General features: G+C 40.9%; 2 protein-coding genes across 5 annotated transcripts in view; one reads left to right on the top strand and one right to left on the bottom strand.

Moving 5' to 3' along the window:
• The first annotated feature begins 693 nt into the window (after positions 1-693).
• On the top strand, positions 694-14,549 carry igflr1 (IGF-like family receptor 1). 2 transcript variants are annotated; one of them, XM_031576845.1, is made up of 7 exons: positions 694-957; positions 1,606-1,789; positions 5,813-5,852; positions 10,165-10,246; positions 10,528-10,608; positions 11,324-11,428; positions 13,812-14,549. In XM_031576845.1, the coding sequence occupies exons 1-7, from the start codon at positions 858-860 to the stop codon at positions 14,135-14,137; spliced, it is 918 nt and encodes a 305-aa protein (XP_031432705.1). In that variant the 5' UTR covers positions 694-857; the 3' UTR covers positions 14,138-14,549. The 2 variants fall into 2 exon arrangements, with proteins under 2 accessions (XP_031432705.1, XP_031432704.1); XM_031576844.2 differs by having other exon boundaries at positions 11,318-11,428.
• Positions 14,550-18,215: 3,666 nt separating this feature from the next.
• The window catches only part of kmt2bb (lysine (K)-specific methyltransferase 2Bb), a 58,624-nt gene continuing 49,662 nt past the window's right edge, over positions 18,216-27,177 (bottom strand). For all 3 annotated transcript variants that reach the window (XM_031576841.2, XM_031576843.2, XM_031576842.2), the window contains exons 32-37: positions 26,830-26,964; positions 25,754-26,006; positions 22,687-22,794; positions 22,446-22,529; positions 21,650-21,779; positions 18,216-20,434 (exon numbers count right to left, since the gene is read on the bottom strand). In XM_031576841.2, coding sequence (XP_031432701.1) covers positions 20,159-20,434; positions 21,650-21,779; positions 22,446-22,529; positions 22,687-22,794; positions 25,754-26,006; positions 26,830-26,964 — 986 coding nt within the window. In that variant the 3' untranslated portion in view covers positions 18,216-20,158. The remainder of the gene's footprint in view (positions 20,435-21,649; positions 21,780-22,445; positions 22,530-22,686; positions 22,795-25,753; positions 26,007-26,829; positions 26,965-27,177) is intronic.

Raw genomic sequence — 27,177 nt, 5'->3', positions numbered from 1 at the left:
GATCACTTTCCTCCTGGACACCAACACTGTCAAAATCATTGCACTCTGTACAATAGGGCCTGTATCTGGAAACACTCTGTGTGAAAATGTTCTCCCTATGTGTATGTATATATGTTCTCCCTATGTGTATGTATATGTGATTTATGTATGTATGTCGGTGAGGTGTATAAGTGTATATGTGTATAAGCTACTGGATGACCTAAATTTCCCTCGGGATTAATAAAGTATTCATCTATCTATCTATCTATCTATCAACTCATAAAACAACTTCCTGCCATTCAGTCGTTATGCAACTTTGCACAAGGATAAAACACAACCACATGTATAGCATATAAAAGAATAATTTCCAATGGTTTATGTTTGGACAATTTATTTTAAGGTATAGAAGCTCATTTTGGCCGTTGTAGCCATACGTAATCTCTTCAGGGACTGAAATTCTATTAAAGCCATACTGAATACCTATTCATGAACTGAAATATGAAAACTATAGGAGTCATTATCTAGCCTACGAAAGAGAAAGCAAAAGAGAGAGGACTTTTCTTCACTGCTTTTAGCCCAGAGGTCAACTGTGCTCCATGCAATCTCCGTGGCTCGCGGAGGATTCTGCTCCATACGTCCGATGGATACGATACCAGAAGAAGCTATAACGAACGACCAGTGATCGAAAAACAGTGGCATGGTAAGAGCACGAATCGGTGAATCTTGCCATCCCTATTGCAGGGAGGCTACGCGGAGGGGAAACCCCACCCACCGCATCATCACTTCCATAGAAGTTCTATGGAAGCGTGACGGTGAATTTATATCTTAACTTTGCCAGATCAGTTTGATTTAACACCAGCTTGTAGCAACAGGCAACAATGGCTCACTCCAGCAAGTGCAAGTTTAACTTGACAACGCGCTGGGATTCTTACAGGAATGCATGCGTTTCTTGCCTAGAAAGATATCCCATAAAGCCGGGTAGGTTTCAGCCAACACATCGAACTCTGTGCCTTTATTTTTTTGTACTGCTAGTTTTTGTTTGGCTAGAATTAAAGTTTAAGCAGTGAGTGTTTGTCATGTGGGAGCGAACAAGACCATTAAACGTCAGTTCAGCTATGGTTATTCTCGTGTTTAAGCCGCATTCTGATGTAGCCTATAGGTTCATTAATTTCAAACATCTTCGTCTAACAGTTTAAGCTGCTCTCCTACGCATAGTAGACAAGTAATGATTGCCGAGGCTGTTGGTACCCCACATGGTTTATTACGCGTGGCTTTCCATGGGGTCTGTTTGGATCCTGCCGGTCAGTTGTATCTGTTAGACTGGGAATATAATTGTTGGCTGTGTTATTGGCCGAAGCTATAGCCTAAATAGGGTGCCTTATTGATTAGCCAATGTCAATGTTTTTGAAAGACAGGTCAAACCTAATTCATTCATTATTATCATTATTATTAATATTATTATTGGGTTATTTAATTTTAACTCACAGTTTTTAACTCCCACAGATGGACTAGGGGCAAGACTAAGGCCATTGTGTTCTTAGGATTTGATAAGCCTATAAATGTTGTCTAGACTTTTTAATCTGTTGGCCTGTTTACTATTTACTAACTATTTTGCATTTAAACAAGGTAAAGAGTTTTCAGCAAATTGTGGGTTCAGCGATGATGGAGGACGGCATGAGTGGGAGTATAAGTATTGCAGTAGCGGAACTTACAACAATGGCAGCTTCCTGAGATGTAAATACTGTACGTCATGCTCCCCGGTCTCCGCTAACTGCACTCCTACAGCAGACACTCAATGCTGTTTAAATGTGTAAGTGAAAAAAAACTGTTTTACGTTTTGTCAAGTTTTGCAAAGAAAAGGTTCAAGATTGTCTGTTGTCAACAGCTGAGAATGACCCTTTCTCGGGGTGGGGGCATTTCTACAGGCTACACTGTGGTGTGCAGTTAATTTCACGTATTGACAAGCAGAGTTGCTGCCGGCCGTGGCTCATCCCCCACCCCCATTAGGAAACATGTGCACACATAAACGGTGTGCTTAGACTTTATTTTGCCTGCTCTTCCTGTGTTGAAAATATTCTCGCTGCACTCTTGCCTGACCATCTGCACCTGCTGAACATATTAAACTGTAGTGTCATTCAATTCAACTGTTACATGATGTATTCGCGTCTCTGCTTTGCAAGCGGTTGCTAAATACCTGACCTTTACCTTTTTATAATGCTACTAACAGCACAAATCAGAAAAAAACATTAAAAAAAAGCAAAATCCTGTTCTACAGATCAAACTTTTGTAGCCATTTGTAAACCCATAAGAAATGTTAATGTAGTAGACTGCTAATTGGCAGTATCCAAGAGGGGGCAGAGGGGTGGGCATGCTTGGGTTCCTGTATGCCAGGGACAGAGGGGTGGGCATGCTTGGGTTCCTGTATGCCAGGGACAGAGGGGTGGGCATGCTTGGGTTCCTGTATGCCAGGGGCAGAGGGGTGGGCATGCTTGGGTTCCTGTATGCCAGGGGCAGAGGGGTAGGCATGCTTGGGTTCCTGTATGCCAGGGACAGAGGGGTGGGCATACTTGAGTTCCTGTATGCCAGGGACAGAGGGGTGGGCATGCTTGGGTTCCTGTATGCCAGGGGCAGAAGGGTGGGCATACTTGGGTTCCTGTATGCCAGGGACCCTGCCGTTACCTCAGCTCTATAATTGATTGGCAACTCAGCTGTTTGTCATCATACTCATTAACTGGGTGTTGCAGCTGAGCTGGGGCAAGGCAAGGCAAGTTTATTTATATAGCATATTTCTTACACCGTGGTAATTCAATGTGCTTCACATAAATACACAATGGCAATACAATGCTTCACATAAATAAAAGCAAAAGGTCAGTGCATGATCATAAAAACAGTAAATAATAGGAAATAAAAGCATGAGAACATTAAGGCATAAAAACAGTAAAATATAGGAAATAAAAGCATAAAACAAGAATAATAAAAATCACTAGTCTACTACAGTAAGCAATAATGCTTCAAGGAACTGTTTCATAGCGAGTTAGCAGAAGGCATCTGAGAAAAGTTTGGTCTTTAGTCTAGATTTAAAACTGGGAAACGTTGGAGCATTTTTAATGTCTTCTGGAAGTTGGTTCCAGAGGTGAACCGCATAGTGGCTGAGTGCTGCTTCACCCTGTTTAGTTTGGACAGTGGGTTTTACTAATAGAAATTTATGCTGCGATCTGAGAGATCTGAGTGGTACGTACTGCTGAAACATGTCAGATAGATACTTTGGCCCTATCCCATTAAGTGACTTGAAAACAAGCAGCAGTGCTTTAAAGTAAACCCTGTAATTTACTGGGAGCCAGTGCAGGTATTTCAGTATAGGGGTTATGTGGTCAGTTCTTTTTGTTTTTGTAAGAACTCTGGCTGCTGCATTTTGTATCATTTGAAGCTGTTTAAGTTTTTTTTAGGAAGGCCTGTGAACAGCCGATTGCAGTAATCAACACTACTGGAGATAAAGGCATGAATTTGTTTTTCTAAGTCATCTTTTGACATAAAACCCCTAAGTTTGGCAATGTTTTTGAGATGGTAGAATGCAGATTTAGTAATTGCTTTCATGTGGCTGTTAAAATTTAGATTACTGTCTATGAGGACACCAAGATTTCTGACAGTATCCTTTGCTTTAAGTCCTTTTTTGTTAAGAAGGGTGGCAATCCTACATCTGAATACTTCAGTTTTGTCTTTGTTTAGCTGGAGAAAGTTCTGAGACATCCAGTGGTTAATTTGCTCAATACAATGACAAAGAGATTCAAGGGGACCATAGTCATTAGGTGTCAAAGCTAAGTAAATGTAGGTGTCGTCAGCATAGTTATGATAGGAGATCAAATTATTCTTTAAGATTTGTCCAAGTGGGAGCATATAAAGGTTGAATAGAAGTGGACCCAAAATTGAGCCCTGGGGGACTCCACAGGTCATTTACATTTACATTTAGTCATTTAGCAGACCCTTTTGTCCGAAGCGACGTACAAGGGAGAGAACAGTCATGCTACGTGCAGGGACGTAGGTGTAGCTCCTGTCTTGTAAGTATGATTTCAGCCACTTGATAACGACACCTGAGACGCCAACCCAGTGTTCTAGTTGATGAAGTAATATGTTGTGATCAACAGTGTCAAAGGCTGCACTAAGGTCCAGCAATACTAGGACTGATGCTTTACCTGCATCTGTATTTAGGCGTATGTCATTTATAACTTTAACAAGAGCTGTTTCAGTGCTGTGATTAGCACGAAAACCTGACTGAAAGTCATCAAGGCAGTTATTCAGTGACAACAAATGTGGTTAGCTGATTAAAGACAATTTTTTCAATCATTTTGTCCCAAGAATGGTAAATTGGATATGGGCATGTAGTTGTTTAATGTGGAGGCATCCAGGTTATTCTTTTTCAGTAAGGGTTTTACAATAGCTGTTTTCAGGGAGTTAGGAAATGTGCCAGTCTGTAATGATGTATTCATGATTTCAAGCAGATTTGTCATTATGAGGTGAATGACAGATTTAAAAAAGCTGGTAGGTAGAATATCCAATTCACATGTGGAAGAGTTGAGGTTTTGTACTGTTTTTTCAATGTCAATGTCAATGTCAAGTAAAATTCAGACATCAAGTTAAGTGCTCCTCTTTTTGTTGCTGGTGGTTCGAGGTTTTGAGTGATTTGCATTTGAGATAATATGTTCAGTCTGATTTTATCATCAAACTCATTGCACTTATTTGTGGAGAAAAGCTCGGGTCCTAATTGTGAAGGGGGATTAGTTAACTTTTCAACTGTTGAAAAAAGAACTTGAGCATTGTTCATATTCTTGCTGATGATGTTAGAGAAGAAAGACTGTCTTGCAGGAATTGGAATTTGCTGAAGCGCACTGTTTTTCTCCTGATCCGTGTTGAACTGGGGGGCCATTTGAGATGCGCTTTCTGAAACATTTAAATTCAACTAACTATTTTTATTTTTATTTATTATTAAATCTTACTTTGTGCCTGTGGTGTCTGCATTTGTGTTCCTATTGACTTGTGACGTGTTTAAAGATTAAGTTGTACACTTAAGTTTAAGATGCGCTTTATCTGTGTTTAAAGATTAAGTTGTACACTTAAGTTTAAGATGCGCTTTATCTGTGTTTAAAGATTAAGTTGTACACTTAAGTTTAAGATGCGCTTTATCTGTGTTTTTGGCGTAACTGTAACGTGCCTTGCTTGCATTGTTTCTTTCTTCTTTTGTCTTTGTCACGTTGGCCTCAGGTAATCATAAGGTATTCATCATTGCTTTTTCATCACGCTAAATGTACAATACAAAAGTAATTGGATGTGGCTGTGGTAGGAAGCTGCGCCCTTAACCTGCCCTTGCTCCAGCTCACATGTTGCACACCCTGTTTTGCTACTGAGGAGCTGGGACATGGCATGGCGTGCTCACTGCAACGCTTCTTTCTTTTCAAAGCTTTTCTTTGCCGTCGGTGTCCGAGGGCAATGAACAGACAAAATCCACTCTAGTTGTGGCATAACATGTCTATGGGGCTTTTTACAACCTAGCATTAAAATGTGTATCATATTCATATATTACATTCACACCTGGTATTAATGTTTCTCCAGAATGGTTGGTTTTTAGTTGGTTTAGTTGATGTGTTGCACTTATGTTGCTGTATTGTGTTTTCTCATTCCAAAGGGCTCCTGACGAAATTGATGGGCAGTTTATATTTCATTTTTGCAATGTAACATAATTCATGTAACAAGTATCCAAAAACTGGAATGTTCCACTCAGTCTGAAAAGAGTAAAGTACATTTTAGAGGCTCCATATCCATTTGTGACTTTCTGTTCTAGGGAGCATACCACTGGAATGTGCAAGGATGGAGTCACGGTAGTGAGTATAACATTTTGATGGTATCTGATCATGTGAAGGAAGGAAAACACAGCTGTTGTTCCCACTAGAAGCCCAGGCTGTATCCACTGGACAGAGACGTGCGGTCAGGGGAGGCAGAGCCTCACCTGTCATCATGAAAAGTAAAAAACAAAATATTTCTCAAATGATCTGTGCTATAAATGTAATTTCTGCATGATTCCAATCATTTCGAGCATTTTTATAATCAAAATCGCTGAATTTGCGCATGTCCTGTTCAAATAGACAGGAGACAGCGAGACAGTGATGAGCTGTGCCTCCTCAGATTGTGCAATCCCTCACAAACTGGGTTGAGCGCATGCAAAGGACCTATTTAGTCTTGCTGATCTGACATAAAACCGCAGTGAAAAAGCACGGAGGGGAGGCAAACAGTACCTCTACCTCAATGAAGGGGGCGTGTGAGAGCCCACCGGTTGGGTTTATGCTTATTCTGCAGTTGCTCTTTTTCTACACTTATATTTGACCAGACTGCGAAAATGGAAGATTCTAAAGCTAAGCTTAAACATTTCTCAAAACTGGACTTTCAATTAAAAGAAGTGATAATAATGGGATACCAATGCCGGAGCTAAAAGGTATGCTTCAAACGACAGGAAAGAAGATAACTCAAGAATAGCTCAAGAATAGATTTGGTTTTGGGCGAACAGCGGAGACTGATTAAGAAATGGTGTGTTCTAAAATGCTGGTACATTACAACTGAACGGACAATGTGTGTTTCTATATTGGTTACATTGTTTTACATACTCTGTGATATTCAACAGTGTTTGAAATTCACTTTGAGGCAAAATATCCTTATCTGTATTAATTTTATGTCAGGGGCATTCTGGATTCAGGTAGACTTCAAGGGAAGATTTTGAAGTATAATCCATGGATTCAAATGGTGGTTTATGCTAGTAATACAAATTGAAGAAAATCTTTTCATGTCGGGAAACATTTATGAAAAAAATAGAGACCTATTACAAGATTATGAGGCAGAGCTTTCAGAACCTCTAACAACCTTTGGGGGATTGGAATTCTATTGGTGATCCCTAAATGGACTGTTCAATAGGGACCTAATAGGGGTGTGAATCTCTCATGAAAAAGACGATCCGAATCATATCTCGATACAATCGCACTGAATCATTTTTTATCAACATGCATCTTTTCTTATATCGTATCGTATCGTATACAACTCCTGTACTCACAATGTGTTCATGGATGAAGAGTCAAAAATACAGATAAAGCACAATTTACTTGGAGTGATGAAGATAGATCTCTAAAGAATCCAGAATTAGATGGGCTGAAATCGGTCTGAGCCACTATGTTGTTTCCTTTTTCACAGAGCCAGGACTGTGTATGAACACAGAATAGACTGCTAGAAAACTGTGAGGAGCAATACCCTGAATTCAACAAAAAGTAGATCTTTAACCCATCCGCAGGAAAAATGTCTGTCAGATTGGTAGCCTAGTATCGAGCTCAATACAGCAGTATGCAGAGGATTTATGCAAGTGAGTCAGGTAGAAAAACTCCAAGTAGGTTGCCTTATGTGAGTATAGGGAGGGGAAGGGATTGAGTGGCCTCCTGGAGGTAGCGGTCCTGATGCTGGGTGAAATTAAGTGATGGAGTGGCCTCCTGGAGGCAGCGGCCCTGATGCTGGGTCAAATGAACGGGATTCTCCATAAAGACATTTTTCGGTCTACATTGAAAAGTTATTGGATTGCTTCCATGACATATACTTTTGGAAACTTGATTGATTCTGGTTGATCATAGTTTATTTTCAGTCACAAATTGAATTGTTTCCATTTTTTTGTAACTACATGATGAGGAACTACAACGAATGTCCTATAGAGATATTCACATTGAATTGAACGCCTCACAGAGCTGATCAAAATGCCCATTTGTATTGCCTGGCTGGCTGAATATTTTTGTAATAATGAATCAGCGTGTGGTGATAACCATTCTAGGTCAGGGCATGTGAAGCAGTGCTGCTCCTCCCAGGGAGAGTGGTTAGGTGGCGACGGGGAGAACATGATGGACAAGACATTTGCTACGGTGAGCAGGGCATGTGACTTGAGTTGTAGTCCATTTCTGAAATGAAAAGAGCCATATCAAAATTTTGAAAGAAGGCAAAATATTGTTTGAGATTTTCACAAGGTTATTACTCTACAAACACTGAAAAACATGAAATTGCTCCATTCGTTTCAGAAATGGACTACAACTCAAGTCACATGCCCTGACAGATGTTGGAGTGGCATATTCTCAAAAATATATTCATTTCAACTAACAGTGATGAGTAATGTTTACCTTTAACTTTGACTGATGCATTCCTCAAAAAGAAATGAAAGGGGAAGCCATGTTTCCCAATAATTGTCATGAGATGCATGACGGATCAACAGCTCATGGAAATGTTTGACTGAAGCGATTGTCATTAAAGGGTTAGGGTTAGTTAGTGTTTGACTGAAGCGATTGTTATTAAAGGGTTAGTTAGTGTTTGACTGAAGCTATTGTTATTAAAGGGTTAGGCTTAGTTAGTGTTTGACTGAAGCGATTGTTATTAAAGGGTTAGGCTTAGTTAGTGTTTGACTGAAGCGATTGTTATTAAAGGGTTAGGGTTAGTTAGTGTTCGACTGAAGCGATTGTTATTAAAGGGTTAGGGTTAGTTAGTGTTTGACTGAAGCGATTGTTATTAAAGGGTTAGGCTTAGTTAGTGTTTGACTGAAGCGATTGTTATTAAAGGCTTAGTTAGTGTTTGACTGAAGCGATTGTTATTAAAGGGTTAGTTAGTGTTTGACTGAAGCGATTGTTATTAAAGGCTTAGTTAGTGTTTGACAGAAGCGATTGTTATTAAAGGGTTAGGGTTAGTTAGTGTTTGACTGAAGCGATTGTTATTAAAGGGTTAGGCTTAGTTAGTGTTTGACTGAAGCGATTGTTATTAAAGGGTTAGGCTTAGTTAGTGTTTGACTGAAGCGATTGTTATTAAAGGCTTAGTTAGTGTTTGACTGAAGCGATTGTTATTAAAGGGTTAGTTAGTGTTTGACTGAAGCTATTGTTATTAAAGGCTTAGTTAGTGTTTGACTGAAGCGATTGTTATTAAAGGGTTAGTTAGTGTTTGACTGAAGCTATTGTTATTAAAGGCTTAGTTAGTGTTTGACTGAAGCGATTGTTATTAAAGGGGACACACCAGTCATTGGAGGGAGCACTGGGTGAGCTGTGGAGATGCAGATTACTCCACCCATGACTTGAAGACAATAACAAGCCTAAGAGCATACACGAGCATACAGTAAAACACACTTAAGATGGGCTATATAGCGCTAGATTGCTGCAGCTTTACTATCGTGTTGCCAAATATTGTACCCAACAGAAATACTACTTTTAAATAGCAAGGTGCTTTAAATAACACATGCACGTCTCATGGTGTCCTCATTAGACATCTTTACACCTACTCATCCAGTTAATCCTCAGCTAGTTATAGTTTATCAAGTTGTAGTTCAAAATGACAGTAGGTCTTAGAATCTAAACGCTTGGCAATGTCACTCCTGACTCTCTCCTCCCTGCCTGTTATTTCACACATTGAGTGGAGAAAAGGGCTATAACTTCTCCAACTCCCAAACCCAAACACTTTTCATTATACAGGAAATGTCTTTTTAACCTGGATGGTTAAACTCTAATCACTGGCAGTGGGAGTTACATAAACACACTGTATACAAACTCTAATCACTAGCAGTGGGAGTTACATAAACACACTGTATACAAACTCTAATCACTAGCAGTGGGAGTTACATAAACACACTGTTTACAAACTCTAATCACTAGCAGTGGGAATTTCTGTGACATAGCTACCACAGTCAGCAATACCACAGCCAGCCACCGTATGACCTTAGCCAATGTACAAATATGCAAAAAGAAATATCGACGTGACAAAGTTAATAACTAACTATTCTGAAATGTCCTTAATTCTCAAACTTGTTCGGTGGCCTCTTGGTCAGGGTTGGTCAGGCTGGGTTCTATCTGGCAGAGGAGTACTGTGGCGCATGATCCTCGTGTTCTTTTTTTATTTAAGACCCTAGGGAACTGTGTGAACTTGTGAAAAAAGGAGTATAATATGTCCCCTTTCAGGTTTGTGGAGCACATTTGTATGATAAGTGGCTCAAAGATTGGATTTGATATTCAAGACAAAATGAGCTCATATTTCTCTATTCATCATCGTGATTTCAAAGTATTAATGCTATTGTGATATATTATTTTTCAAGTACAGGGGATTAAGTCATTTCAAATAAGGTGTTTTGTCATTTATCTTCAGGTGCTGACAACAGCTGGTCAAACTACTTTTGGTCAAACTACTTTTGGACGGAACCCGATTAATCATCATGAAAGTGTGTTATGTAAGGGCACATTTGGACCATTCAGGTCAATTCAGTATCCAGAACAGCAGTCATTTTTATGGCAGAATTTGTTTTACCTTCATCTGTTCACAGCACTTATTTTCCGAAAGGACCATGGCCTATCTAGATGTTGCGTGCATACTTCAGACATTGACCTTTGTAATTAGGTTTCTGGTAGAGTTTCCCTCTGATGAACATTCCAGGTTGAGCCTGTTTGTGCAAGCACCCAAACCAGGGATTTATGCTGTTTTTCTTCATGAAAACATGATTTGCTTTCCCAGGGATCATCCCCGTAATTCTGGTCTCTGCCATTCTGTTTTACATCCTGAGGCGGCGGAACATCAGGTTCTGGTGTACCAAAGGTCAGTCGATGATTAGATACGTATTGAACATCAGGTTCTGTGTTAGTCGATGATTAGATACGTATTGAACATCAGGTTCTGTGTTAGTCGATGATAAGATACGTATTGAAAATCAGGTTCTGGGTCAGTTGATTAGATACGTATTGAACATCGGGTTCTGGTGTAGCAGATGTTGGTCGATGATTAGACACGTATTGTATCTTGACACACTTGTGCATGTGGCTGTTCATGTAACCACAAGCACACAAAACAGATTCCACTTTAGTAGATTATGCCCTAGAAAATTACATATGGAATTTCCTAATTTTTTTAAATACTGAAACAAAACCATCAAAATCTACAAATTGAAATGACATTATGTGACATCTTTCCTATTAATGATGGGTTCTCATGCTATGCAGCCAGCTAAAATGGAACCTCTTTTGTTTTTCCCTTTCTGGATCAGTTTTTGTTGTTTACTATACAATTTCATAGCCACTTAATTATCAAAAGGAAACATTCAAAATCATCTAAGTAAAAAAACATTTTGTTCATTAGTATATTTACCAGGGGCCATGCAGGACACAACCGTTAAGATGCTATATAGCTAATGTGCATCTGCGGCCCCTAATGTTTTGAATATCAATTCAAACTGATTTATTTGCTCCTCATTGTCCTATGTGCAATTATATGTACAAGCTGGTTAGTCTGATAGAATGTTTTCTTCAAGAAACAGGGATGGAAAACCACAGAAAGTCCCCGTGTAGCTCCAAAACAGGAACAGAAACTCAACACGACACCCTGGTACCATGTGTGACAACAAGTTTTGATGACATCATTGGTAAGCTAAGTTGTGGTTTTTCCATTTGCAAGCATCTTCCATCTTGAAGTTATCACATGTAAAATCAACACAAAATATTCTGCAGTATTTCTAGTCAATTTTAAACAAATTTGCAGCTTTGACCATGTTGAAAAAAAAGTTAGATCTCTTAGATTTGTATCCCTTCCATCGACGCACATGTTCAGATGACTTAATCTACTCTTCGGAGCCTTGTTAAGGTCAGCATGTGAGAATGAGCAGCTCCCAGATGATAGCGTAAAGGGCAAGCTGGTGTTGGTGGTGAATGATGTAGCAAGAATGAAGCATAAAACGAACAATGTGGCATCCCGTGAAAATAGTGCAGATTTGTTTACAGTGAGTAAAATCAGTGAATACCCCCGCAAATAATAAACAAAAAGACTTTCCAAAAAAAATCACCAAATGACTACAGCACTTTAGGAAACCAAGATCTCTCCAAAGGTTACCAGCCTCTTAAGAAGCTGTCATATCTACAATACACTCCTATACTCACTTTGAGGAGGAAAAACCCTCTGTCTTAAATAAATATTGTTTAATGTTAAATATTGTGTATGTATTGATTACTTGGGTTGTTACCAACATCTGGTGAAAATTTCATGTCAATAGCACCTTTGGAAATATTTTTACTGAGAAAAATGGTGACGTGTTCAATACTTATTTTACCCGCTGTATGTGTATGATTGAAACCGGCAATCTTATATGATCTGTCGTTGTGACGCATGCGCGGCTTCGCTGTCGACAATGTCACAATGTCGCAAAGTGACGCATGCGCATGAGCATGGACTAGGATCGGGTAGCGACATCATAACGTTCTTTCAGCGTACCAACGTCACACGTCACCGTAAATGCCATCTTAAAAAGGCCGCTCGAATCCATTTCGAACAGACCCGAAGACTCGAAATAAAAAGCGTGCCTGTCAACGAACAAGCTTGAAAAAAGTATTCATGACAGCTTGCGTTCGCAGATTACTTGGAGGACCCCCCCCCCCCCCCCTAATAATATTTGTATTGCAGATCTACACGAATCACACAAATGACCAAAGGTGACGAGTTTGCACCCCTGATTGGAACATATTTGTATGATGCTGAAGCACAATACAGGTGCCACATCAATCTCTATGATCGTCATTATTACGAGTTCCTTCATTTCTAACCTAGATCAGAAAGTGTCTGTGCAATGTGCAGAACTCTTAATGTAAGGTGGATGGAACAGAGACAGATTTGGTTTACACAACTGCTTACAACAGTGTCCGATTGGCCTTACCTCTCCATCCCTCTGAATCTCATACGTCCAGGGGCAACTCAACTACAAAACACATATTGATAGCCACGAGAAGTTATTTATTAATGGTAGGCTCAGAAGGTAAGTCCTAATCAGATAGCCTATACAGCAGGGACTAGTCAACATTATGAAGTCTGTGAAACTGAAGAGGCTTCTATATTGTCTGTATTTTTGGTTACCTAAACAAATAATAAATAATAAATAAATAATAAATAAATAAACAAATAATTGATAGTCTACTGAAGTCACAGAATTTGAAAGCAGAGCACTCAATTCATTACAAACCACATATTCAGGAGCTAACCAGCTTGCTGTTCAGAGTTCCTAATAAAAACTGCATGTCCAAGCAAGCCTTGTAAAATCGTTGTTGACAGAGCAACAAAACCATTACAATGCTCTTGTTATAAAAAACTAAGTTATGACTATGCTAATAGTCATTGCTTGTGGAGCTAATGAAAAATGAAACTGGCATTGATAACATTCCTTTAAAAAAAAATATATAACTCAACTGAAGAATAGAACATTGGCATTGAAAAGATGCTTTTATTGTTTATTGTTTATTGTTTATATTTCAATGACGATCATTTATTTGTTTCTTCATGTCAGCCTTTTTCAGTGCAGGTTTTTATGCTTTTTCTATAAATACTTGATTAGAAACCAGAATACCTAGCCAAACTGGATACTTTCAGGATGAAATAATGTCCATACGTTGTGTATCCTTGGTGAAAAATTACCTTAATTTCATTTTAATTACCCTTCACCCCTCTATCCAGCTAGCTAATGTTATGACAGCAGACTAACGTTAGCTTTTTAGAGACTGGCTTTAGACTAGTTTACGAGGCAACACTAGCCTTGTTTACTGGAGTGTTTCTGGTAAGGGGCCTGGTTAGCTGCAGCAGTATCTTCCCTGTTAAATTTCACACGAAATTAAACAAATCAATCATTTCATTATCTAGTCTTGAACATTGTGCTATATAGTGCCTAGCATGGGCTACAGTGTAAGTGTCAAATTGCTTAATTGTAGAAGCCACACAAGGGACAGTTGACATTACTAGACTCCTTTTTTTTCCCCTTTTGTGCTTAGCACCTGGACTGCAAGCGGCACCATTACAACTTCTGCTGAACAACTTGGATGTGCTGGAGGAGCTGCTGATCTTGCTGGACCCAGATGTCAAGGGATTGAGGAGCACTCGTCACCTGGCTGCCCGCTGCGATTTCTCATCCACCTGGATTAACTATGCTTACTTCAGGAGAGACAGCAAGAGCCCCCTAGTGGCCATGTTGGAGGCAGTTGCTACCCGATCTCCGGAGTGGACGGTGGGCCAACTGGCCTGGCTTCTTCACGATATTGACCGGCATGATGCTGTCAATGTCCTCACGAAACTCCATCAACCCCAGGAACAAGTTTAAATACTTAAATACAAGAATGCTTTTCGAATGAATTTGACTATCTGGCCCTTAGGGCCATGTTATTTTCCTAATGTTAACTAATCGTCCTTTAGAGCTTACTGTATAGCTGTGGGAAGTGTCAGTTTAATTTTTCTAAAACTAGATTACACATTTGGGACTGGATCAAAGCATCAGGGGAGGCAGTAGTTTGATTTCCAATGGCAGCTCTACGAATGTAAGGTATGTAAGGTAAGCAAGTATACCAATTCACCAAACCACCAGTATTTACAGTAGCCAAAGCAGCAGATTGCTTTAGCTTTGACCGCAGCTATTATACAAGCACTAAACCGTACTACCTACAATAAACACCACTGCAAGTGCATTGGACAAAACCAGAGATTTATTTTACAATCATAAAGATATGTTATCATGAGTAATTGTCTTCTATCTTTTTGAGAAGTACATTTATTAAGAAAGGTCTGGAGTTAACTTCTAACTGTTATAACGATAAATATGTATCATGCTGTGACTGAAGTTGGTTGTCAATAACAGTATTTACGAATCGTTCACCTCCCGACCGTGTCTTTGGGTCAATGTTTCGTTCTTCTGCCAACCGAGTCTTTGGATCAATGATTCGTTCTTCTGCCGGATACGAGTCTTTGGATCCTTTTCCATGTGACCTGCATAGGCTCAGTACTGGTAGCTAGAGGAAACAGAAATTATTAGTTCATTTCCCGACTGGGTCTTTGTACGAGTCTTCGGATCCTTTTCTACGTGACCTACATTCAACGAATCATTTCTGTTTCCTTGGCTGAGCCTATGCAACAGTCCCGATGCGCGGCCACGAGAAAATGAACGAATCTCTCTTTGTGAGGACTCGTTACTCCCAAGTCCTTGTAATAATTAGTTCAAAATGAACGAATCGTTTACGAACGACACATCACTACTGGCCACTATGAAGTCTAGACTCTAGAGCAGGGGTACTCAATTAGAAACCCAAAAGGTCCACTCGCCAAATTTCCATTCAGTCCAGGGTCCGGAAGAGTGACGGTCAAAATCCAAAAACATAACTCCAACAAAAACATTCAAACTATGCACAAAAGGTGATGTGGTCTGGCCTTATTTGTGTGAAAGGTGACACCTTTTTTGTGCTTTAAACTTGGGCATAAAAGGTGTGAAGGCCAGGCGAAGAGGCACTGATGTGTTCATTAGTGAGTATGCTCCTGTATTTGTTTTTCACCATATTCATGGTTGAAAAGGCAGACTCACAACAGTATGTTGAGGTATGCACGCTCTTGTTGTGTGGCTGATCTAACTATTACACTGCATGTTACTTGGTATGATGATTGCAGTTGGTTTATTTTTCTGGCCCTTACCTCAGAGTTCTGGGGGTAATTTTGTTCGAAGTGTGCAGGCTTTGTTTCATAGTGACGTTTCACGTTACCACTTTTGACAAGGGCAACCATCTCGTTGCAGATTAAACACATCGGTTTTGTGCTCCCCACAGGCAGTACAAATGTATACTTGTCAGTCCACTTTGTCTAAAATTCACGATTTTTGGAATCAACTTTTCTCTTTTTGTTGGGTTTAGAGCACGCCATGATTTTCGTTTGCTGAGAAACAGATACCATTCACAAATCGATCTGCCCGCGTTATTGCCATTGACACACACAACCTGCGTGACCCACAGAGCTCGCGGCCAACATTGAGTGAGTGAGTTATAGTGATGTTGTTATTACAGCTCCTGATTGGACCTCTGGATTGGACAAGGAAGATAGAAACCACATCTAGTAGGAAAAAATATATAGCGCGAAATCACGCACCAATGAAAACTCGCTTGGATCATGATTCAATTAGAATGTTGATTTTGGCTTCGGTCCAAATTTGATTGCGTCTGGGTCCGGATCCGGACCGGAGTCCGCCTATTGAGTACCCCTGCTCTAGAGGACTTCTGTAGACGCAGGGCGAGTGGGAGCAGGGTTGCATGGAGAGAGGGAGAGGATGAGAGAAGCAAACACTCATGACCTCACTCTCAGTTAGTAAGTAGTTAATACCGCACAGCCCTACCTGGTCTCAAACATCCGAGTCCTAATGCAGTCAATGCTGGAGTAGGTCATCAGTGCTCAAGTCGAGTCACAGGTCCTGAGAATAAGGACTCAAGTCCGAGTCCTATACTAAAAGTACTAAAACGCTGTGAAATGCACTTAATTTGGATCAGTTGTCCAGCAGGCACACATAAAGGTTGCAGAGTGTAGAAAGGGGGATAGTAAGGTAAGAGAGTGATGCCAGCATGCCAATATAACGGTCCTACAACATATTGAGGATATAAATGTGCTCATAGGGTTCCTATTTATAGAATGCATGAATAGAAGATGACTGATCATATTAGCAGAGAAAGTTAGGCTGGCAACCTGAATGTGTGTGATGCATTGTCGGCAATGTGTGGTAGAACTTTGGACAAGACTGGACCCCAAAGTGGAAACTCCTGGTATAAAATGGTGATTACACCTTTTACCAGATGTGAGATGTCCTGAAATACAAAAATATTGTAATTTCTGCCACAATGTTTAGAGGTAAAAGTACTGTATTCAGTAGGGAATTTTGTGGAAGAAGCTCAAATGTTGTACTATACATAGTGTGATAACCCTGGTACCCCTGAAGCCCAAAAACTGAAAAATGACAAACCATTACTTGTTGGGGAGAACTTCATAGGTCTCCTACATGTTTGTAGCTTGTGAATGCTAAATGCGGTTTAAATATCCTAAAAGCACTGTCTAAAAGATCTATGAATACTTATATACTTAAGTGTAGACTTATAAGACAAGCACTTTACATTAAAAGTAAAGCAAGCTATATATATATATACTGTTCAAAGGTTGGGAATCACACAGAGGTTTCCTGGTTTTTGAAAGCAAATAAAAAAAAGTCATCAAAATAACACCTAATGTATCAAAAAGTATAAACCAATCTTCTGCAAGCATCACTCCAGTGTTTCACTGTTGTGTTGGCTAATCTTAAATGATGTTAAAAAGGCAAGCTAATGAAGGGAAGATACTGAAATGGGCAAACATACAAAGGAAAACATACTGGGTGAAAAATGATTGAAAAAAATGAAAGAATAAATAGACAAATCTAACTTTGTGTTTGTATCACAGAGAACAAACTTCATGAGGTACAGAACGAATGAAAATATGCTTGATGCAAGCATATTTTCATTTGTTCTGTACCTCATGAAGTTAGATTTGTCTATTTATTCTTTGATTTTTTTTCAATTGCAGAAGATTAGCCAACACAACAGTGAAACCATGTATTCATTGTATTGCCTGGTAATACAATGAAAACAAACAAGGCTTCCTTTTAAAGTAGTTTAATATGACTTACTGAGTAAATGAGAACATATATGGTAGAAGTTTGTGATAACTGCATGGAAAAGGGAATAACCCCATCCAAAGAGTATGGCAATCCCATGGAAACAAACATGGCTTCTTTTAACAGCACAATTTCAGAGTCAATTGTAAAAACATCTGCATGAAAGTACACAGCGTTTAAGATGTATTGTGACCCTAGAGGAACACCGTTTGTTACCAGGTAAGTAGAAGGTAGATTTAATAAACCTTTTTATAAATGGGTGTAGCCATGAACCATAACTATATAAGCGAAAGGAATGTCATAGTTAGTACTTACTCGGTCTGTTACTAACATAAACCTGGGATAACTCTGTTTGTAACTTGAATTGATGGTGTTTCTAAGAATTGGCTGTCTACTTTCCTACAAAGTACGCAAATATATCAGTTATTACCAACCTAAACGGTTCACTACTACCTGGTACTTAGTTGAGTTTATGGGTAACAGTGGAGGTTATACTTAGTATTTCAGCTGTAGCCTGTAGCCTGTCTGTATTTACCTGCTTATTACCTGTGGTAATTACCCAATAATATATTATAATCTACCATACATTTACCAGGTAAATACTTGATAATTAGTAATTAGGAGACTTTAAAAGGAAGGGGTCACCCTTATCCCTTGCATATTAACCATACAGTCCAACTGGATTGAGACCCAAAGTAGTTCTTGATCAGTAAAATATCAATGCACTTTGTTTAAATGTCTTAACAGCTTTATTAATCAGATAACAATAAATAAAAAAGTGCATAGAAAAATGAATCCGTTTTAGAAATATGATACAACTATTTACAACTTGGGGTTCATTTTGTACAAAGTTACAAGGATACATTTTGCACATTTATGCACTATTTTGTCTTTTTTTAAAAAAAAACTGTTCATATGTTTAAAAAAAAAAAAAAATTGAGCATCCATTTTCAACAGCAGTAAAAGAAATAGTGATGAAATAGTCACATAGTCCTTCATCGCACACAAAACAGGCAATAACATCTCGGAGCTTTTGTTAGTTGCCTTAGTTTTGATGTCATTGCTTAACAAGTTGAGGTAGAATCCTTGCAATATTTGCGGAATTCCATCTTTTCTAGTTTTCATGTGATGACACAGGGAGGACAGGTCAACAAAACTCTTCCAAGACAGGGCGAAGGCTGGGGCTGGTTTTCCACCACACAAAGTACTCTGGTGCTCTTTGATGACTGCACTGGACAGCAATCTGACTTCCTTGAGAGTATTTTCATAAAAGTATGCATATACACTTACATGCATATTGAAACAACTTCGACCATTTGTCTGGCTACGCAAGCAGTTGAGCTAAAGTGTGTGAAATAAAACACCATGTTACCAAGGCTGACAGAACTGCAGACAACCTTCGAGACAACTGATGAAATAGAGAACACATCAAAATGTGAAGTGAATAAACACGTATCTTTAAATGTTTTAGAATACCAAGACCACAGACCCTTGAGACAGTCATGTGTGATCCTGAATACAACAGTACCTGCTCAGGGTCCATCATTACTTATCTACAGACTATAGCAATGGACCTTATAGGACAGGATACATAAAGCGGACTAGCAGGACCTGTTCATGGCAGTCTCAGCCTATGTTCAAATGATGCTTCAGCCTGAGGATTAGGAATCAAACTTTGACATTTTGGATAGAGAATCTCTCAGCAGTCAGGTGTGACGGCACAACAACACATGTCATAAATGAATGAATATCACAGGTAATTACAAAAGGACAAATATGATAATGCATGATAATGACTAGTGTTCTCTATTATGACCAAGGAACAAGAAAGTAATACTCTACTGTGATCTTTCATAATGGCATGACACTAATGAACTACTGTCACTTTAAAAATTTGTATGAGTCTCAAAAACAAATAGAGAAATCAGAGTGAGAGAATATTGACAAATTACTCCCTTGGGTCAAAAAGAAGCAACACTTCAGTTATAGAACCTGAGAAAGAAAGCTCTGAGCTTTTCTAGCACCATAGTAATCTTACAAAAAAAGAGAGCTTTCAGTCACACAGGAAGAGGCACTCGAAAGTGTGGGAAGGAACAGGAAACGAGACTATGGCAACCATCTCCAATGTCTGATCTAGGGTAAGAAACATCAATTAACTGTTTTGGCAAAATCAAGGAATAGAAAGATAATGGCCTTAAAAGAAATGGTCTCTTGTTTGAATAAACATCAAGGATAATCCCTCAGCCCAGCAGATAGCTAGCATGCCAAGATAACTGAACACCACCCCCTGTCCTTTTTCTAACCACTAGCATATTAAGAATGACAAAAATGAAGTGTGGAGTCTCAAATGTTCCACTTCCCCTCCCGTAATCTGTATCCTGCAGAAAACAGAAGTTATGGTTTTGCAGTTTGAAATGTTGAGTCAGTGTGGATGGCCGTGACTATGCCAACCAACCAGCCTAAGAGAAGAAGTCAAAAGTCCTGTGATTTATTTTGGAAGACCCATAATGTTTGTTGCCCTTTCTCTTCTCGTCGTATTAGAAAATGAGACACTGTGAATGAAGAAAAGATGTCTGTGATGTTTTTCTGCAATTCTGTTTTCAATCCCAAGTCCCTTGGTGGTGATCCATTCTGTTATCAATCGCAGCCGTGAGAAGCCCGTCCCCTGGGTGATCAGTTGAGGAAGCGGCGGCAGCGCCTGGCCCCACAGTTGCAGTTCAGTTTGTTGCTCTCATCCTCAATGGGGAACTTGTAGTCATAAGTCAGCTCTTCGCCGCGATAAATCTTGCGCAGAGCAAAGATGACAATGTGCTTCTGGCCTTCCACATTGATGACGCGAGAGTAGCAGTTGGGTTCGCAGGAGTGGTTGATAAAACGGGCCGCGTTGCCGTGCATGGTGGCGTCGACCACCTCAAAGTCATCTATGCGGAACATGTAGCAGCCAATCCCCTACGAGCACAAGAGCAAAGAAAACACAATGTCACTTTAGACTAAACAAGCAACCCTTAAAACCCTTAAATGTTATGTTTGAGATGATGAAAAGTGAACAGTCCACACTGTTACCTTAAATACAAGACATTAAAGAGAGCTACTAAACAAGACTTTAAAGACAGGGCAGTCTATTTAACTCTGGTTTAAAAGCTTCAATCAGAATGATTAGTCAGCCTAAATCTGGCAATTGATGAACAATCCTTATGGGTTCGGCTAGGATGTTTCTTCTTGCTGGTCAGTGTGTCGAATGTAGAAGTCATCACTTCCCCGTGGGGAATATTGAGTTTTGTTTAGATTTGATTTAAATGATAAAAAGGTTTTACTACATTCCTTTTACTCTCATGTTATTATTGCTGATGTCTTCTAGAAGATAATCATACATGCAAATACAACCTAAACTGTACTGTAGCCTACAGTATGCAAAGGGCAAACATGTCAGAAATTAGGCTGTTTCAAAAGGCTACATCTAATCCAGGCTACATCAAATCCAGACTACACTAGGCTACATCAAATCCAGACTACATCAAATCCAGACTACACTAGGCTACATCAAATCCAGACTACATCAAATCCAGACTATATCTAATCCAGACTATATCTAATCCAGACTACCTCAAATCCAGGCTACACTAGGCTACCTCAAATCCAGGCTACACTAGGCTACATCAAATCCAGACTACACTAGGCTACATCAAATCCAGACTACACTAGGCTACATCAAATCCAGACTACACTAGGCTACATCAAATCCAGACTACACTAGGTTACATCAAATCCAGACTACCTCAAATCCAGACTATACTAGGCTACATCAAATCCAGACTACACTAGGCTACATCAAGTAAGCAACAGTTTTTTCCATCTGCTGCTGATGACATCAAAAGTGTCCAGAAAATGTTTCTTAGCAACTTGCAATACATGCGACTCGCCTCCAACTTCACAATGTAATCTTAATGCGACTCTTCAGAGAGAGGCTCCTACCTTCGGGCACACAACACAGGTAGAATGCAGGCCATTTTAGCCAGTACAGCCCAGTAAGGTTAGGTTCTATTTGTCCTTAACACTACAACACTGTTCTCAAATGGATTTTTAAATTCAGCCAATTACAGATTTGGCCAGTTAAAAATGGTCAATTAGCAGGGAACGGAAACACTGATCTCCAGCAGTGCTCACCTTGCTGTTGTAGTACTTCTCTCGCTTGTCTGTTAGCACGGAGCGGATGACTATGCCCGCGTACTCAATGACCATCTCTCCTGCATCAATGTTTCTTTTGCAGAACAGTCCACGCCCATGGATGGCAGACCTATTTTCAGAGAAAGAGAAAATGGTGACATTACAGTACATTCCAATAGCTCACGATATTCCTTTACAGCTTCAGATGTTCTCCCACTGCAAGCTTCTAGCATCAGTCCTTTGGGCTGTATTGGTAGTTGGCGTTAGGTCTACAGCTTCATCTTAGCATTATTGGTATACATCACCCATCTGAGTTTGTCAAATGCAATGTTTTTATATATAATAGAGTTAAATAACAGTTATGGTTAGAAATATACTCAAAGTTAGAAAGTTATATGGCAGGGTTTTTTTGGTGACCTAAGTTTGCAAGTTAGTTAGCTTTTGATAAGTGCTTTAGTTGTTGGTGCAGTCTGATGTTAACCAAGTTAGTTAGCTTGCTGGTTTTAGACAAACAGCAAATGTGTTCTTCATTAACTAAAGCCCTGCTGTGTGACTAGTTGACTTCGTCATGTCACGTCAATGGCACATGTTCAGCTCACACTCATGCCGGCCCCCAGCATCAGTGGGGAAGAACTGAGATGGGTCATTATTAATTGGGTTAATAATAGTGGAAAGATTTCTCTCAATTTCTTAAATAGTATGGCCTGTATAATAGTATAGCCTGTATCATACTCTTATTCTCTTAAAGCAAAGGACACCGAAGAGAAGCATTCATTCCTCAGGCCTCCTGCGTTACCTGTACACGCCAACAGCTTCTTTTGAGGTCCGCTCCAGGTGCCTGAAGCGCATGGCCATTGGAAGCTCCTGGTTTGTAACACGTCTGCCGCAGAACAAAACCAAAAGAGATTATTAAACAGGAAGAGATAAAGGCATGCATTCATGGAAGAGAATACTCTAACCTATGCTTCCCTACGATATTGAATGTTGGGGTCCAAGACACAAAGGCTACTGCCTGACTGTGAGAATAAAATGTTCACCTGATAGACTTCAATGGGACGTCATCCTCCTCCTCATCATATGGCCCGATGTCTGGGAGCTGCCTATGCTGTGAAGCCAGGAAGTTGAACATATCGAAAGTTGACTTCCTGTAATTAGAAGTAACATATGAGTCAGGGTATTTGTTGAGGGGAAAGGAAGAGGCAGTTCAACTTGAAAAGGAAGAGGCAGTTATATTTTCCTTTTTCAGTTCAATGGTTACAATAACCACACTTTGGTGTATTTTCTCTTTGAATAGTGTTGTTGTCCCAGGAAAGCATGAGAAAACATTTCACAAGTTTCAGTAGCAGACTAACAATTCTGTGTCAGATAAAAAGGTGCCTTGGGTAGCAAGGTACTAGGCATTCCTGGTTTGAAATGGATAAAATAAAGCAGATTTGTGAAGATATTCATCAGTGTATCGTTGTTTTGCGGAGTAAAGGTTATTTCATGCATCTGATTTCTAAGAAACTAAACATTGGTCCACTGCAGTCATGGATGAAGAGGGCACATTGTAGCTGGCGAGGACTGGAAAAGGGGTTGCCAGACGTCTGTTTTTGAATTTAATTTCTTTACCAGGTAGTCCAGGTTTTCTACCGGGCAGTCTGGTTTACACATCCATTGTCTGGGGTCCGGTTTGAAGGGTAGACCACTTAGACCACTCCACTCTGAGCTCATGCTTGGACAGCTTGTGTCCACTTTCCACCAGACCTGCTCGATCTACCCAGTCTCATTCGTGGCTGAGTGATACCCTCCGAACGCAGCGCTCCAATCTCAGAGCGGCTGAGAGAAAGTGGCACAAATCTGCCGCGCTGGACGATCTTGCAAGCTACCAGACACTGCTGGCCTCCTTCTCATCCAGCATCACTGCTGCTAAGAAGACTTTTTTCAATGACAAAATCAACGGTGCAACTGACGCTCAGAAACTATTCTCCACCTTCAAAACTCTGCTCTACCCTCCTCCTCCCCCCCCAGCTACTAACCTCACTGCTGATAACTTTGCTTCCTTTTTCACAGAGAAAGTGGCAGCCATCGGGCAACAGTTCGACCAACTGTCCCCCTCCCCTAAGGGCGCAACCGTCAATAGCTCATCTTTTCCTTCTTTCATCCCTCTCAGCGAGAGTGAGGTCTCCAAAATCCTAACAGGTAGCCGTCCAACTACATGCCCGCTGGACCCCATCCCATCCAACATCCTTCAAGCCATATCGCCTGCCGTCTTACCGGCAATAACACAGGTGATTAATGCTTCATTTAATTCTGGAACATTTCCTTCTCTTTTCAAAGTGGCTCGGGTAACGCCGCTGCTCAAGAAGCCGTCTCTCGATCCCACTCAGGTGGAAAACTATCGACCGGTCTCACTTCTCACGCTCCTATCTAAAACCATTGAGAGGGCAGCTTCCAAACAGGTCACCGAGTTCCTGTCAAAGAACAATCTCCTCGATCTGAACCAGTCTGGCTTCAAAAGCGGTCACTCCACCGAAACAGCCCTGTTGTCTGTAATGGAGGCCTTAAAAACAGCTAGAGCAGCAGCTCAATCCTCGGCTCTCGTCCTGCTTGACTTATCAGCTGCGTTTGATACAGTCAACCACCGCATCCTTCTGTCCATACTGTCAAGTATGGGCATTTCTGGCAATGCGCACTCCTGGTTTGAATCCTACCTCACTGGGCGCTCGTTCAACGTGTCATGGCAAGGTCAGCTGTCTGTACCTCACCGCCTCACCACTGGGGTGCCCCAAGGCTCGGTGATGGGACCACTTCTCTTTGCCATTTACACCACCTCGTTGGGCCCTATCATCCGCTCGCATGGTTTTTCCTACCACTGTTATGCCGATGATACTCAACTGTTTCTGTCTTTCCCTCCTGAGGACACCACGGTCTCGACGCGGATTTCGGACTGTCTCGCTGATATATCCACATGGATGAAAAATCACCACCTTCAGCTGAACCTGGCCAAAACGGAACTGATGGTCTTCCCAGCCAAACAGGTCATCCACCACAACATCAAGATCAATACTGACTCTTTATCTCTTGCTCCATCCAAAACAGCAAGAAACCTCGGGGTCATTATTGATGACCAACTGACCTTCACGGCCCACATCGCCTCTGTCTCCAGGTCGTGCCGCTTTGCGCTATACAACATCCGCAAAATCAGGCCGTACCTAACCCAGTATGCCACCCAGCTGCTGGTGCAAACCTTGGTGAGCTCCCGCCTTGACTACTGCAACGCCCTCCTAACGGGCCTGCCGGCTTGCGTGGTGAAACCACTACAGATGATCCAGAACGCGGCGGCGCGTCTGGTGTTCAACCAACCGAAAAGGGCACACGTCACCCCGCTACTCATCGAGCTCCACTGGCTGCCAGTAGCTGCTCGCATTAAGTTCAAGTCACTTATGCTTGCCTACAGAGTGCTTACTGGTTCTGCTCCCACCTACCTAAATGCTCTTGTAAGGGCAAATGTTACACCCAGGACGCTGCGCTCGTCTAGTGAGCGTCGTTTGGCACTGCCGTCCGTGCAAGCACGGCAATCCAGACTATTTTCATTTATAGTTCCACGTTGGTGGAACGAACTGCCTAGTACTACCAGAGCAGGGGCGTCCCTCTCTACCTTCAAGAAGCTTTTGAAGACCCAACTCTTCAGAGAGCACCTCCCCTCCTAACTGGCACCTGACTAGCGCTTAACTTGCACTTCAGCAGTTACATTCCTGCACTTCTTTTTCCTCTTTTCTAGGTTGTTGTTTTTCTAATTCTCATGTAAAGTAGTATTTATTGTTACACCATGCTTTTTTATTGCTCTTAGCTTGACTGTTCTCTCCCTTGTACGTCGCTTTGGACAAAAGCGTCTGCTAAATGACTAAATGTAAATGTAAATGTAGATGTCTGGTCTAAATTATGCTGATAATGAAATTTACCGTCTTTTGAATTTGCTTTTGTAAATATTTTTTCAAAAAGCCTGTCTGTAGGACACATTTTCTCAAGTCAAAGTCCAGTGTTATGTTGCAGATATAGTTGGCACTATACTGGAAGAAGTTGAACATATTGAAAGTTGTTCTTGTCACTATGAGCACGTACCGTAGGTAGACTTCAGCACGTGCACAACCACTTGGGTTGACAGGCAGGTCCTCTTCTTGGGTCACCTGCTTGTGGAAACGGAAGCTGTGGTGCAGACAGTGGTGAGCGCCCTCTAGCTGTTCCACCAGGAACACCAGTGCGTCATGGAGCATGCCCGCCATCTGGGCACCGCTCATGCCCATGCAGGTCAGCTGCTTCAGGTGGTGGGCAGCACGCGCCTCCTGCACGGCGTCGGTCACCGCCCGCCACGCCACTACAAACCAAGAAAGGGAAAACCATCAGGTCAAAGAACACCACTACTTCACATCCTTTTGTCAAATGGAGATGGCAAAATGCGTGTGCAATGGATATGCGGTCAGATTTTGAATATGTAATATCATTTGTAATTCTTGTTTATAACCTGTAAATGTTTTCTAAACAGATAGCCTACGTCCACTGAGGGCTAGCCTAGCCATGACTTTACTGATATGTACTATCACACGCATCCACTCAACCCAGTGGAGAATACCAACCCAATGAGTACAATAAGACCCCTCTATAAGACCACTATATGTGTATGCTGGCTTTACTCTCTTACGTCACGCTCCCCCTTTCTATGCCCTGCCACTTGTTTGTACACATGATGTACACCTGCTCCATGTAGACATACATAATGTGTGTCTGAAGTGTTTTCTTGATTCTGTGTATGAATGATCTGCCTTATCTTCATTCGCCTAACTTTCTTTCAGCCCTTTACCCCTCGGCCTCAAGCAGATGGGCCACTCCACTGAGCTGGGTTCCGCTCAAGGTTTCTTCCTGTTAAATGGGAGTGTTTCCTTGCTACTGTCGCTTTGTGCTCGCTCTAGGGGGGGTTCAGGCCACGAGACAATGTCTACTGTTAACAGCGCAATATAAATCAATAAAACTGAATTGAATTCAGACTTCATCTAATAAAAGTAATGAATCTGATCCAAGATCAGTGTCTACTCTAAGCTTTTCTAAGCTGTGGTGAAGCTACTGCCTAACAACTGTGACACGGTAAAATATACTGTGGATCAATGAAACAATAAAATGCAGAGTAGACGGCAGGTGTTCACCCTCAATGCTGTCTGCTTCCACGCTGAAACCATCGTCACTGACTATCTCAAAGCGTAGGTGTGGCTGGTCTGGGTTAGGCTTGGTTTCATCTTCTGAATCGGACGGCGGCAGCTCATCACATGAAGAAGTGGGACCTAGTAGAAAAAAGTAAGACAATTAATGATGGGCAAACTGGTCGAACCCTTGTGTGAACTTTGTTTCAAACTAGCTATATGTTGCTGGCTTGTAGGTGTAAGAATTCACTACTGGTTACTCTGGTAACCCAATTTAATGCTCCCAGTCTTACACCGTCAACCAGAGCCCCAGTAGCACCTATGATGTAGTGCGACCATAACTAAAATAGGGTT

Source organism: Clupea harengus, chromosome 11, assembly GCF_900700415.2.
Source record: "Clupea harengus chromosome 11, Ch_v2.0.2, whole genome shotgun sequence".
NCBI lineage: Eukaryota > Metazoa > Chordata > Actinopteri > Clupeiformes > Clupeidae > Clupea > Clupea harengus.
This window is presented reverse-complemented; position numbering and strand designations above follow the sequence as displayed.

Coding starts and splice junctions, on each gene's coding strand:
- igflr1 (XM_031576844.2), top strand. CDS start 858: ATGGCTCACTCCAGCAAGTGCAAGTTTAACTTGACAACGCGCTGGGAT. Junction 10,247..10,527: donor TCATCATGAAAGTGTGTTAT/GTAAGGGCACAT, acceptor TTGCTTTCCCAG/GGATCATCCCCGTAATTCTG. Junction 10,609..11,317: donor CAGGTTCTGGTGTACCAAAG/GTCAGTCGATGA, acceptor GTTTTCTTCAAG/AAACAGGGATGGAAAACCAC.